Below are 13,496 nucleotides of genomic sequence, written 5' to 3'. Positions count from 1 at the left end.
GCAAACAGAGATAGCAGGGTATTGTTTTCACTGGCGTGTGTTTGGTGTGTGCGCACGCCTGTGTGCCTTTGGACAAGATAACTCAAGAACAGAGGTGATCAGACACTGGAGTAGATTGGCCAAAGGTCAAGAAAAGCATGGCCTGAAAAAACACTTTTTATATATATAATCAACCAAGAAGCCAGATGGATGATTTAGGATGATCCTATTGATTGGCAGAATATTTGATTCATTAGTATGATGAATGACTTATAATAAGTCAATACATACTCAAAATAGCATAACAGACAAACATACGAGGGCTGTCAATAAAGTATAGGTCCTTTTTATTTTTTTCAAAACTATATGGATTTCATTCATATGTTTTACATCAGACATGCTTTGAACCCTCGTGTGCATGCGTGAGTTTTTCCACTCCTGTCGGTGACGTCATCCGCCTGTGAGCACTCCTTGTGGGAGGAGTCGTCCAGCCCCTCGTCGGGTCCGCGCGTCGGGACGCAGCCGGCGCGGTTGCGGCGGCACAGGAAAAACACCTCCGTGTTGATAACCATTTGTAAAATCCAGGCGGCTTTTGATCGCTTTCAGTGGAGTGAGTATCTGAGAAATTGTTTAAACAGTTGGGCATGTTCCAACTTGTCCTTAAGGCTTCCAACAGAGGTGTTTTTCCTGTGGCGGAGCGTCGCGGGTGGCTGCGTCCCGACGCGCGGGACCCGTCCGCACGTCTTTCATTAAAAAAAATCTCCTTAACAGTGGAATATCCGGATAAAATGCTGAAAAACCGACTTCTTCTAAACACTTCTCTGTTCTCTCACGACGTCCTGGATCAATAGAGCCTGAAATGTGGAGGTTTTCAGCTTGAAACAGGCTGATGACGGCGCCTGGGAGCGCTGAGCGACATCCCACTCCGTGGGAAGTCCTTAAAGCGACAGTATCACCTCAAAATCTCTCATCAGCCGTTAAAATTTTCACAGAAAACCAGCTTAATTTTTCGAACCGTGTCCACTTCGATGTGTCTCACAGGTTTAGAAAAAACTTTGATCAAACAAAGCGCCAGTCTCTCAGCAACTTGTCAGACAAAGGAATTCCGACGATGGGCTGGACGACTCCTCCCACAAGGATTGCTCACAGGCGAATGACGTCACCGACAGGCGTGGAAAAACTCACGCATTGCGCACGAGGGTTCAAGCATGTCTGACGTAAAAACATATGAATGAAATCCATATAGTTTTTGAAAAAAATAAAAAGGACCTATACTTTATTGACAGCCTCGTATATTCAATTGTACACCCACAGCTAATTACCCTGGTAGCCAATCAAGAGCTACAGTGCATCCATAAAGCATTCACAGTGCTTCACTTTTGCCACATTCTGTTTCTTACAGCCTTATTCCAAAATGGATGATATTCATTTTTCACTCAAAGTTCAACACACAGTACCCTATAATGACAACACGATAAATGTTTTTGACATTTTTATGAATTTATTAAAAATAAAAAAACTAAGAATCACATGTACATAGGTATTCACACCCTTTGCTCAATACTTTGTTGATGTACTTTTGGCAGTAATTACAGTCTCAAGTCTTCTTGAATATGACACCGCAAGCTTGGTTCACCTATCTTTGGGCAGTTTTGTCAATTCCTCTTTGCAGCACTTCTCAAGCTCCCTCGGGTTGGATGGGGAGTGTCGGTGCACAGCCATTTTCAGATCTCTCCAGAAAAGTTCAGTTGGATTCAGGTCTGGGCTCTGGTTGGGCCACTTGAGGACATTCACAGTTGTCCTGAAGCCACTCCTTTGATATCTTGGCTGTGTGCTTAGAGTCATTGTTCTGCTGAAAGATGAACTATTGCCCCAGTCTGAGGTCAAGAGTGCTCTGGAGTAGGTTTTCATCCAGGGCGTCTCTGTACATTGCTACATTCATTTTCCCCTTCAATCCTGACTAGTCTCCCAGTTCCTGCTGCTGAAAAAACACCACCATGCTTCAATGTAGGGATGGTGCCTGGTTTCCTCCAAACATGATGCCTGGCATTCACAGCAAAGAGTTCAATCTTTGTCTCATCAAACCAGAGCATTCTGTTTCTCATGGTCTGAGACTCCTTCAGGTGCCTTTTGGCAAACTCCAGGTGGGCTGCCATGTGCCTTTACTAAGGAGTGGCTTCTGTCTGGCCACTCTACCATACAGGCCTGATTGGTTGATTGCTGCAGAGATGGTTGTATTCCTGGAAGGTTTTCTCTCTCCACAGAGGAATGCTGGGGCTCTGACTAAGTGAGCATCAGGTTCTTGGTCACATCCCTGACTAAGACCATTCTCCCCCTGATCACTCAGTTTAGACATGTGGCCAGCTCTAGGAGGAGTCCTGGTGGTTCAGAACTTCTTCCATTTTTGGATGATGGAGGCCACTGTGCTCATTGGAACCTTCAAAGCAGTAGAACTGTTTCTGCATCCTTCCCCAGATTTGCCCCTCAAGACAATCCTTTCTCAGAGGTCTACAGACAATTCAGATGACTTCATGCTTGGTTTGTGCTTTGACCTGCACTGTCAACTGTGGGACCTTATATGCAGACAGGTGTGTGCCTTTCCAAATCATGTCCAATCAACTGAATTTACCCTAGGTGGACTCCAATTATGCTGTAGACACATTTCAAGGATGAACACTGGAAACAGGATGCACCTGAGTTCAATTTGGAGCTTCATTTCAAAGGGTGTGAATACTTATGTACATGTGAGTTGTTACTTTTTTTTAGTAAGTTTGAATTTTTTTTCCACATTGTCATTATGGGGTACTGTAGAATTTTGAGGAAAAAAATTAATCCATTTTGGAATAAGGGCTGTAACATAACACGTGGTAAAACTGTAGCGCTGTGAATACTTTTCTGGATCCACTGTAGCTTTTGATTGGCTAACAGAGTTAATTAGCTGTGGGTGTAGCAGGGAAAGTTAGAAACAAGTAGGACATGTTTCTGTGAAGGCTCTCAGTTGTCCAGGTGGTTTCCATAGTAGAGAAGCTTGAATCTTCGACTGGACTGGGTTGCTTGACATGAGGACGTTTCGCTTAAAATCGCAGAAGCTTCCTCAGCTAAAATTCTTTTCTGGCAGTCTGACTTCTGTCTTGACTCTTGTAGAGAAGAATGACAGAAGCCACAAAAGCTGGAGTTTTAAAACCTAACCAGACCCCTCCTACCGAGAGGCAGACTGCTATAGGCTAGTGACTAAACAATAGCTCTAATTAGCACCTATTGTGCTCTAGTTAGCACCCTCCTAATGACAGGGCAGCTGTCCCTCTGTCATCTCCACCTTAAAGACACTAACCACACGTTTGATCTTAGCCAGAGAAAGGAAATGGTTTGAGAGAGGAGTGAAGGAGGCATTTTATGTGAAACAGTTGAAACCCAGACTTAACCGGGGCGGTGGACTGAGACACGCTTTATCACCTGTTTACTATGGGGTACTCAGGTCAAAGCAGTTTCAGTCTTTTGTTCATGTCATTCACATCATCAGGAAGTGAATGACTCATTACTCGTTCCTTCCCACTGTCGCCAAGTGCTTGCTCACAGGGGGTCGTTTTGACCGTTAGGGTTTTTCCGTAATTATTGTATGGCTTTGCCTTACAATATAAAGTGCCTTGGGGCAACTGTTTGTTGTGATTTGGCGCTATATAAATAAAACTGATTTGGTTTGATTTGATCAGGAGAGTCGTCAGGGGAGCTGTCAGGAGAGGCATCTGTCCCATCATTAGGAGGGACAGCTGCCCTGTCATTAGGAGGGTGCTAACTAGAGCATAATAGGTGCTAATTAGAGCTATTGTTTAGTCACTAGCCTATATCAGTCTGCCTCTCGGTAGGAGGGGTCTGGTTAGGTTTAAAACTCCAGCTTTTGTGGCTTCTGTTTATTCTTCTCTACAAGAGTCAAGACAGAAGTCAGACTAGCAGAGCAATAATTTTATCTGAGGAAGCTTCGTGCGAGTTGAAGTGAAACGTCCTTGCGTCAAGCACCCAGTACAGTCGAAGATTCAAGCTTCTCTACAACAAGTAGGACAGTTGCTCTCTGGAGAAGAGTTACAAATCCTCACTCTCTTTTATGCTTGCACTTATTGTATGGTTGTGCTATACCACTGCCTTCTCTTTCATCCTATGAGTCACATTTCCAGAAGTACAAGACCCACCTTCAGTGAGTAAAAGTCATACCACATATTTGTTCCATAGTAAGTCCCTTCAGCTGCTCCCTTGTTTGCACTCGGGGTCGCCACAGCAAATCCAAGGTGGATCTGCATGTTGAATTGTCACAGGTTTTACACCGTATGCCCTTCCTGACGCAACTCCACATTACATGGAGAAATGTGGCAGGGGTGGGATTTGAACCCGGAACCTTCTGCACTGAAACCAAGCGCATTAACCACTTGGCCACCACACCTGCTACCACATATTTGTTCCATCCTCCCACTAAATCAGCTGATTCTAGTTAGTTCATCTCTTCAGGCAGGTAGATGAGCTAATCAGTGAAACCAACTGTGATATTTGCACAGGTAGAAACAACAGATGGTAGGACTTTTACTCATTGAAGCCAGGATTACTCACCTCTGCACATTACCAGTGGGGAATGAGTCAGTCTCATCCAAAACAAATTTCAGCCATACTGAGCACCCGAATGCAGACCAGCAGCAACATGGAGATTACAGACCATGCTCAAGGGGCCTTTGTGAAATTTCTGGTCTGGTGGGGAAGCAAACCAAGGATCGTCTGGTAACAAGTCCACCTCTAGACCCCAGTGTTGTTTTAAATTTGCTGTGATGTTACGGTGAATTATCTGGACAACAATCCAAACTTTGTGAATCAAATTATGAAATTAGCAACAAAATCTGAATCAAATCTCACCTGTTTTTAGATACTAGAACTCTTCATATGGTGATGGTCTAGTGGTTAAGGTGTTGGGCTTGAGTCCAGAAGATCATGGGTTCAAATCCCCGCCTGACTGGAAAATCACTAAGGGCCCTTGGGCAAGGTCTTTAATCCTCTAATGCTCCCGGTGTGTCGTGAGCACCTTGTATGGCAGCACCCTGACATCGGGGTGAATGTGAGGCATAATTGTAAAGCGCTTTGAGCGTCTGATGCAGATGGAAAAGCGCTATATAAATGCAGTCCATTTACTATTCATATGGCATTTTTTTTTCCAGGATGTGTGCATTATTTCTTGAGATTCACAAAAATGCCCCATCTAGCAATTTTTACAAAAGTGAAAAATAACAAATATTTATAGAGATATATGAAGATGGATTTTGAAGCAGATACAAATGAGGATGATCAGAAATTTTTCAAGTTAACCCGTCCTCCCACCCTATGACTGCTGGGATAGGCTCCAGTCCACTGTGACACTGAATTGGAGAATGCAAGTATAGAAAATGAATGAATGGACACAACCACAGCACTTCAGCATTATGTGATAAGATGTTTGGAGCATTAACAAAACATGGACCCGAATAAAGCGCACATCTAATTTAACATTCTACAATAGAATCTGGCAACTTGTGCATGTACAGTATGGGTCCTCAGCTAGTTTGTTTAATTTTATTTGACTGAAAGAAAAACAGCAGGGAAATGACTTCACTTAAATTAAAAATGAAAAAAAAATGCAAATTATAAAAGACACTGAGCAGGAGAACAGTGTTTAAAACCCAGCCACAAGGACGCCTGACTGCAGACTTGAAGAACTAGAGTGGATTTTCTTTTGAGATTATTGGGTCAGGCGAGTATTTGTGTTGAAAATGAAAGTGGTGAACAACACACACACACACACACACACACACACACAGTGAACTGGTGACCTTATTTCCATGGGGACCTTTCTGTGGGTTTCTTCTCCCACATCAACAAGACTTCAACCTCATGGGAGAAAACCTGGTGATGTGATCAGTCTGTGCAAGCTGAAGAAATCACTGAATTTCAAAATACACAACTGACTTTGTGAAACTACAAACACCCATCAGTTGGGCTTCCTATCGTGAGTCACAGCACATCTTATGATCATGTCTGCTATGAAATACTAACCAGGAAACACATTTATGTGCAGCTGTGACAGCTTTTCCAATGAACTGAAGATATGTACAACTCAGAACTGGAGCACAACACTTGTAGAATGCAAACCATTCCAATTCCACAAACATTTTACCTTAGAAAAAAAAATTCAAGTTCAAAGTCCTGTTAGAAGTGTCTTTTCATCAGCTAAATTTGATGTGATCAATTGTCAGGAGTATGTTTAGTTCATGCACTTGAATCTAATTTTTTTTTTTTGTGGTGTTAAGTTTTCAATTTTTTCGGTTTCTGAATTCTTTTTCACATAATTTTCACAGAACATTGGTTATTTCTGCTATGCACAATTTGTCATTGCTTTTTGGCAGTTGGTTTCCAACTGATAACTGGAAGATAAACAAAGAGGCATAAAATTGGAACCTCCATCCAATTTTGGTGGTGTAGGTAAATCCATAACAGAAAAATGAGAGTGATTGAAGCACTTTTGATTGAGACATAATGCAAAATATACACCAAATGGGCTTTTCAATATTAAATTCAAATATCCACAAAATCCACAATCTGGGTCAGGCCTGGATCAAACTTTGTCAGCTGATAGTGAGTGCCAGTCTGTACCTCACTTTCAAATATGGGAGTGACTGGGAGATGCTTGATTAAGGTATAATGTAAAATATACATTACATGGGGTTTCAATGTTGAATATAAATGACCACAAAATCTGTAATCTGGATTAAACTTTGACAGCAATAAAGGATACCAACCTACATAACTTTCTTAAATATGAAAGAAATTTGATCTTTTTTTTTTGACAGTTATGAATTTTTTTTTTAAAAATTGTTCAATGTTAAAGATGGGGATTTTTCAAATTGTCCATGCTTTTTCCTGGCTTTGACCTTTGACCTTGAAAATTGAGTCAGTTCTTGCCTATAAGGATATGTATCTTCAGTAAAAAAAAATTCCTAACGATGTATGAAAAATTATGGGCTCCATGCTGTTCACAAACAAAACAAACAGGTGAAAAAAACATAAGTTAGCGCAGCTAATTAGAACCTTGGGTGCTTGCACGCATGGGAGCAATTTGGTGGGGGATAGGGGAGACATGTCCCCCCCCCACCTTTTCAACCAGGGGGGACAGAATATGGTATGTCCCCCCCACCTTCTGACATACATGTGTGTACTTGAAACATGCTATGCCAGTCTTATGTGCAAAACCATGTCAGAATAGTATCTTTGTTTCTGCAAGTTTGTATTTTTAGCAGCATTGAGTTGTTTACAACACGTTTCTTGTTTGTCACATTCGGAATTTTCTGGGACTGCATTTGCCCAGATTTGAAACCAAAAATAGTTGCTTCTAGGGACTAGTGTCTACACATAAGTATCAATGGACCATATGCTAATTTACTAAATTCTGAAAGTTAGAAAAGGAAATCAGAAAACCTGTCTGGGACCTCAGAAAGCCCATCTGCAATTATTGCTTGATCTCCAAAATCAGTCTATGCAAGTGAAATTATGTTCAGTATGAGTGTTGTCATTAGTGCCACTTCAAAAATTAAATTCATGATAAGTAATTTATCCTAAACTTATGATCTGTTGTTTTTTCAAACTTATGCAAAAACAAATCTGGAGGAAAAAAAATACAGTATGTGATAGTTAATAATTATTAAGAGCCTGTTCTTTCATATTTATGAATACATTTTACCACATTGCAGTTGTTTTTTTTAATGAAAACTCAACCTATCACTCTTTTTTAGTTCTACACATGTGGTGATGCCTTATTTACACCAGGATGTTAATAAAATCAATGCTGGTTATTCTCAGAATAAAGTACTTATATCCACAGTTTCAAATTGTATAAGTCAAATGGTGTCCACTTTATGGTCTTCACAAAACATTAAAATTACTGTTCTGGATGCTCAGAATGCATCTGAGCTTATCTAGAAACCGTTGGCCCCCAGACCCCCGGCCTATGGGCTTCGGCCCTGCGGGCCTCGCACTTTGTCCCCCCCAATTTCTAGTTCTAAATTGCGCCCTTGCTTGTATGGAATCATTTCCTGTATTTATTACACAGATAAGTGGGAAAATCTTTCAAAACAGAAAAAAATGTGTCATATATATGGAATCCACTTTTAAGGTTGATGTTCAAAAGACTTGACATGGAGGGTTCAGTACATGAAAAGGCAGTCCGCAAACAGTCACAGTAATCAACGCATGAGACAAACAGCAGAGACCAAAAAAACAAGCAGATGGTTCAAAGACACAGAAGAGCAAACAAGAGATTTCTCTGAAGAAGGGCTGGAAGCAAAGGCAAAAGAGCCCAACAGTTCAGCAGAGAAGAGAGGCTTAAATACAGGAAGTGATGAGCAGTAGATGAGAGACAGGTGTGGGAGATATGTCCAGAGCAGGGCATGGAAAACAGAAGGGACCCGCCCACCACCAAGCACCCAGGTGACAGACAAGAAAAAGCAGTAACCAAAATCCCAAGCAGAAAAACAACAAAGAAGACATCACACAGCAGAACAAAAATGCCAACCCTGACACCAGTTATATTTGTCTTATTTATTAGGTGCTCAAATATAAAGAAAAAGCATAGCACACTCAAAATATTGATGTCTAGCCACTGTTTTATTTCATAATAATTACGTTTCGGCCAAAAGGCTTTGTCAGATAGCAGCTTCCGTTGGACCAAGAGTTCAAAAACAGAACCAAGACCAGGACCAAGAGTTTTTGAACTCTTGGTCCAACGGAAGCTGCTATCTGACGAAGGCCTTTTGGCCGAAACGTAATTAAAACAGTGGCTAGACACCAATATTTTGAGTGTGCTATGCTTTTTCTTTATATTTGAGTTAGCATTTCTGCATGTGCACCTCAGCGGAGGATCTTGGTGTGCATTTTTTTATGTATTTAATTTATTAGGTGCTACCATGGTTACAGCCTCTCTCTTTTTTAACTTGTTTGCTAGTCTTTCATTCATTCATTTTCTATACCTGCTTTTTTGAATTAAGGGTCATGGTTTAAGTAACTGTTTAAAAAAACAAAAATACTGATATTGAGTTGTACTGTTGGGACTAAATAGAGACTGTATTTGATTTTGAGTCCAGACTGTGAATTAATTACCACTTTTACAGAAAACTGCAGTTTCTGGACCTGCTTAGCTTTCTGATTGGATGCACACAGTTTGAACAAATAATATACGTTGGACTCTGAGGAACTAAAATGTTCTTCACAATAAATTCTGCTTTTCCCTACAACATTGGACTCAAACAACAAGACATTCTTCCTCACAGTAATTTGAATACTTAACTTCAGATGCGATTAAAGCATAATCATGTTCAATAAAACAGATTAAAAATGACAATAATAAAATCCTGCTATAATTATGACACAGAAATTGAGGTGATGGCAGATTTCCTGTAGTTTTTGGTGTTCTAATGAGTACTAAGCCATGTGCTTTCCTTTAAGTACCTCCTGTACATGGTCGTATAATACTGCTATCAAGAAGGAAGTTCACCGTTAGGCAACTGAGCAGATGTCTCAAGATACATCCTCAGCAACAAGTCAAACTGAATTACACCAACATGTTACCAAAGCAAACAGAAAACACACTTTATCCAGCTTCCCTTTTTCAAAAGGCCAGTATGCTGCAGTTTATTCCACCTGCAAATACATTCTCTAAATCCTATCAACAAAGAGCACTATGCAAATGCTTCAGTCTCCACAAGTTTTGTGACACAATACAGGAGGGAGCTTCTTAGAGCTGTTGTCCACAATGATTTCAATAGCCCAAAGGTTATGCAGACATTTTTGCTATGTTGACATCTTCCTTTTACAGAGCATTCATGTAGAAAATGGGTTCATGTCACAGCTTGGAAAAGCAAACACCACCTTTGAAAGATTGCACCACAGAGTTCGGTCAGACCATGGAACCTCCCAATCACAATAATTGCTTAGACATCAATCTTGCTGTCAAAGATTGCTTAGGCAGCAAAGTTTGTGATTGCTGTCTAAGCAATAACAGTTGTACTTACAACACTTCTGTACAATAATGAATCCTGGATCTGATATTGTCACAGTGTGAAAAATTGCGACCAATTCCACTTATATGTCTTATACGTCCTCACCTTATATGTCTTATGGTATTTGGAGTAAGGACTGGGTGGGTCCAACACAGTCACACTGGAGCAATGCTAACTTGAAGGTTTAAACACTCAAGAGCCAGCTCCACTGGGTAGGATGTCTAAGATGGACTTCCCAAAGCACTTGTCTTTGGGGAATTAGTCAATGGTCGATTTACAAGGAAGTCCAAACAAGAGGTATAAGAGCATTTGAATGCTTTCCCATGAACGAACTCCAAGAATGCTGAACAGCCCACCATACTAATGCTAGCCAAAAAAAAAAAAAAACACCAGCTCACCAGGTTGTCAGTGTAATGTTGTTTATGGATAGGCTTGATCAGCCACTCTAGGAAACAAACCACCCCATTCTAATAAGCAGAGAGAAAGGAGATCCAATGGAGCGATGACCCAGCTCATCATTTCAGGAGACCCAACATCTCCTTGGCCTTCTATAGCCACTGGATCCTCAACACTCAAACACTATGCGCATGGGTCACTAGTTAGTACCCAAATCTCACACCCTACAGTAAAACAGGAAGCACCAGGACCGTGAAGCCTTGAAAACCAAAGAAAATTTTCTTCTGAAAATTTTCAGCCAGATCTCAGAACAGGGCCAACATGGTTGTAGGTTTTCCTTGCAAGAGATCACCTCACACAGGTGGTTTTAATGATGAGCTCCTCCCCCTCAACTTAATATCCTGATCAGCTATGAAATCACCTGCTGAGGTCATTGAGTACAAGAAAAATCTACATCTTCTGGCCTTTCATGCCCACTCCTCTCTAGATGGTCACACGTCACCCTCCAGTAGAAATCCCATGAATCTTTATAAATCCTGTTAAATGGTTTCGGCAACAAAAGGTGCCTAACCACTTCAGCACTGTATTTTCAAGGTTTTAAGTTAAAAACTACCCCACAAATTTCATAATTTTGCTAGATTTCATCCAGTGATCGTTAAGCTGATTTCTCACCGACCAAATATGATAAGCTGCCTCCAGCTCTTTACTGGCTGTTATAAGTAAACAGAGAACAAGCAACAGCAGGAAGTTAAGCTCTCTGCTGTTTGTGGCGGTTGGGCAGTAACCGCCTGTGCCAATACTTGTTTTGCATCTCTTGTTCATTCTCTCTCTCACTCTCTCACACACACATACACACACCTGGATGGACTCCCTCGGCTATATGCTGCCACATGGCACAAGGACTCTGAAAGTAAATGGGTAAAAAAAAAAAAAAAGACCACAATTCTGGCTTTGCAAACTTGCCAAAGGAGATCAAAGTGAATGCCGGTTACCATCAGAAAGCTGAAAAGGGCCCAACGTGAGTCAGAGGTGTTATCATGAATTAGTATGCACAGGGTAGAGTTGAGGGCCTTTGTAGGGTCCAGAAGCCTGCTACGCTGAAGCCGCCATTCAGCCAAAAGCTCCATTGTCCCTTAAAAGAGTTGAAACCAAGGAGACTGCAAAACCTGGGCGGGTAGAACCTGAGAAAAGAGGCTTGAACACAGCGTCTTACCAAAAACGTCCAGCTGCACTCGTCGTTCTGGACAAGCCTGATTCTCCATCCTTGTCTTTTTGTTCTTGTTTTCTCTCATTACTCTTGTTTGTCTTTCTACACCAGCAATAATGAACAATTTTACCCCCTGCATGGAGGGCCAGTGCACACACACACACACACACACACACACACACACACACACACACACACACACACACACACACACCACACACACACACACACACACACACACAACTGGACACAGAAATAATTGATGCCTCACCTCATGTACACTAAATGTGGTGACATTTACAGTTCAGAGAGCTCAGAGCTTTTCTCTTTTTTTCTTTTTTGAGGTACGTTTTTAAAGACAGCAAGGCCGTAGCCAGAAATTCATTTTGCAAGGGTCCTACTGCCCACCGCTTGGTGTTTCCAGTGTTTTGGAATATTACATTTTTTCTGATACAAATCTTGCATTTGGTGTCGCAAAACACTGAATATTTTAGAGATAAAATATTTTGACATATTGAACATTTGACAAAATTGTTTCATTTATTTCTTGCAGCAGTTTGAAAATGTGTGTCTGTTTCAATTGTCTCAAAACAGTGAAGCACTTTTTGAAGCAGTTTAATCTTTCACATTGACAGTGAATTATCTCTGATGCAATTGTTTTATGTAGTGTTTCGTAAATAAATGCAACCAAATGCTTCATTTAGTTAACATCATTGTATAACAATACAACTTACTTGTATCGTATTTCATCTGCTACAAATCTAAACCAGCATCTACTAATAGACTGTATTCCTCAAGGAGAAACAAATTGTATCAGCACTTGTTATGGGCACTCTCTGCTCACTTCCTTTAGTGATCGCCTGGTCCGTGTTCATGGCTTTATGTCCTGTTCACAAGCATGTTGTTTTCTGTGTAACAGAGTCAGCCATCCACCATCCTTCACTCAGTGCTAGAACGTCCATATCAACCCATGCTGTCTCCCTGCATTTTTCTGAGTTACTTGCCATTTTGGAATGGTTGCTTGAGCCTTTGAATATTTTCATGAATTAGTCATTTGCTGACTCCCTCACAGACATGCTACATTGCGGATTGCCTCTGCTGTGTGTTTTGACCCTCATCTGTCCAATGTCAGCAAGTCTTTGGCATGTTGAGAGCAACGTTTGGAGTGTCTCTTTCACAGGTAGTGCACCTGAAGTTGGATTTTGAGCTGCTTGGGTTTCCTATGTTGCCTCTGTCCTCCAACTGCTGATTGCACCTTTTGTTGCCTCTTTTGATGCCATCCTGCACAACATGACACCAGCTTCTTCAGACACCCATGAACTGTTTTCACCTCTCTGGCCCGATGGCTGCCAATTTGAGGTTGCACTTGTAGGTCTTTGAGGTGTAGTGCTGGGCCAGCTCTCTGTATAGGACATCCTTTGGGATGTGACCATCTTGCATTCGGTACACATGTCCCAGTCAGAGCAGTCACTACTGACAAAGTAGAAGGAGCATGCTCAGTGAGCCAGCTTACTCCATGGTTACGCCATTTTTGTGTCTATTTCAGTCCTGTTGAGAGCTATGTTTTGAGTGTCTTAGCAATCCCATTCTTGCATGGCAGTCTCTTCCACAGGTAGTGCAGATGAAGCTGGATTTAGAGTCAAGGGCCTGATTTTGTTGTCCTTGCTTCCTATGTTGCCTTCAGAAAATAAATACTGTGACCTTCCTGATTCTGATTGTTCTCTGCATTGGGGTCTCCAGTTCTGCTAAAACCATTACATCACTTCTCTGTCTTACTGTTAGTTTTTTGAAACAGGGAATATGTTTAATGTATTTGCATGATTTAGTGTCTCAGTTGTTTCAAGTATGTTAAGTGT

General features: G+C 41.3%; 1 protein-coding gene across 1 annotated transcript in view; it reads right to left on the bottom strand.

Moving 5' to 3' along the window:
- Positions 1 to 13,080, bottom strand: part of cd44b (CD44 molecule (Indian blood group) b) — a 56,878-nt gene extending 43,798 nt beyond the window's left edge. The window contains 2 exon segments of the mRNA XM_034175512.1: positions 11,487 to 11,614; positions 12,971 to 13,080. Of these exon segments, the coding sequence (XP_034031403.1) occupies positions 11,487 to 11,614; positions 12,971 to 13,080 (238 nt within the window).
- Between the last annotated feature and the right edge of the window lie 416 nt (positions 13,081 to 13,496).

This window comes from Thalassophryne amazonica, chromosome 8 (genome assembly GCF_902500255.1).
Source record: "Thalassophryne amazonica chromosome 8, fThaAma1.1, whole genome shotgun sequence".
NCBI classification, from domain to species: Eukaryota; Metazoa; Chordata; class Actinopteri; order Batrachoidiformes; family Batrachoididae; genus Thalassophryne; species Thalassophryne amazonica.
This window is presented reverse-complemented; position numbering and strand designations above follow the sequence as displayed.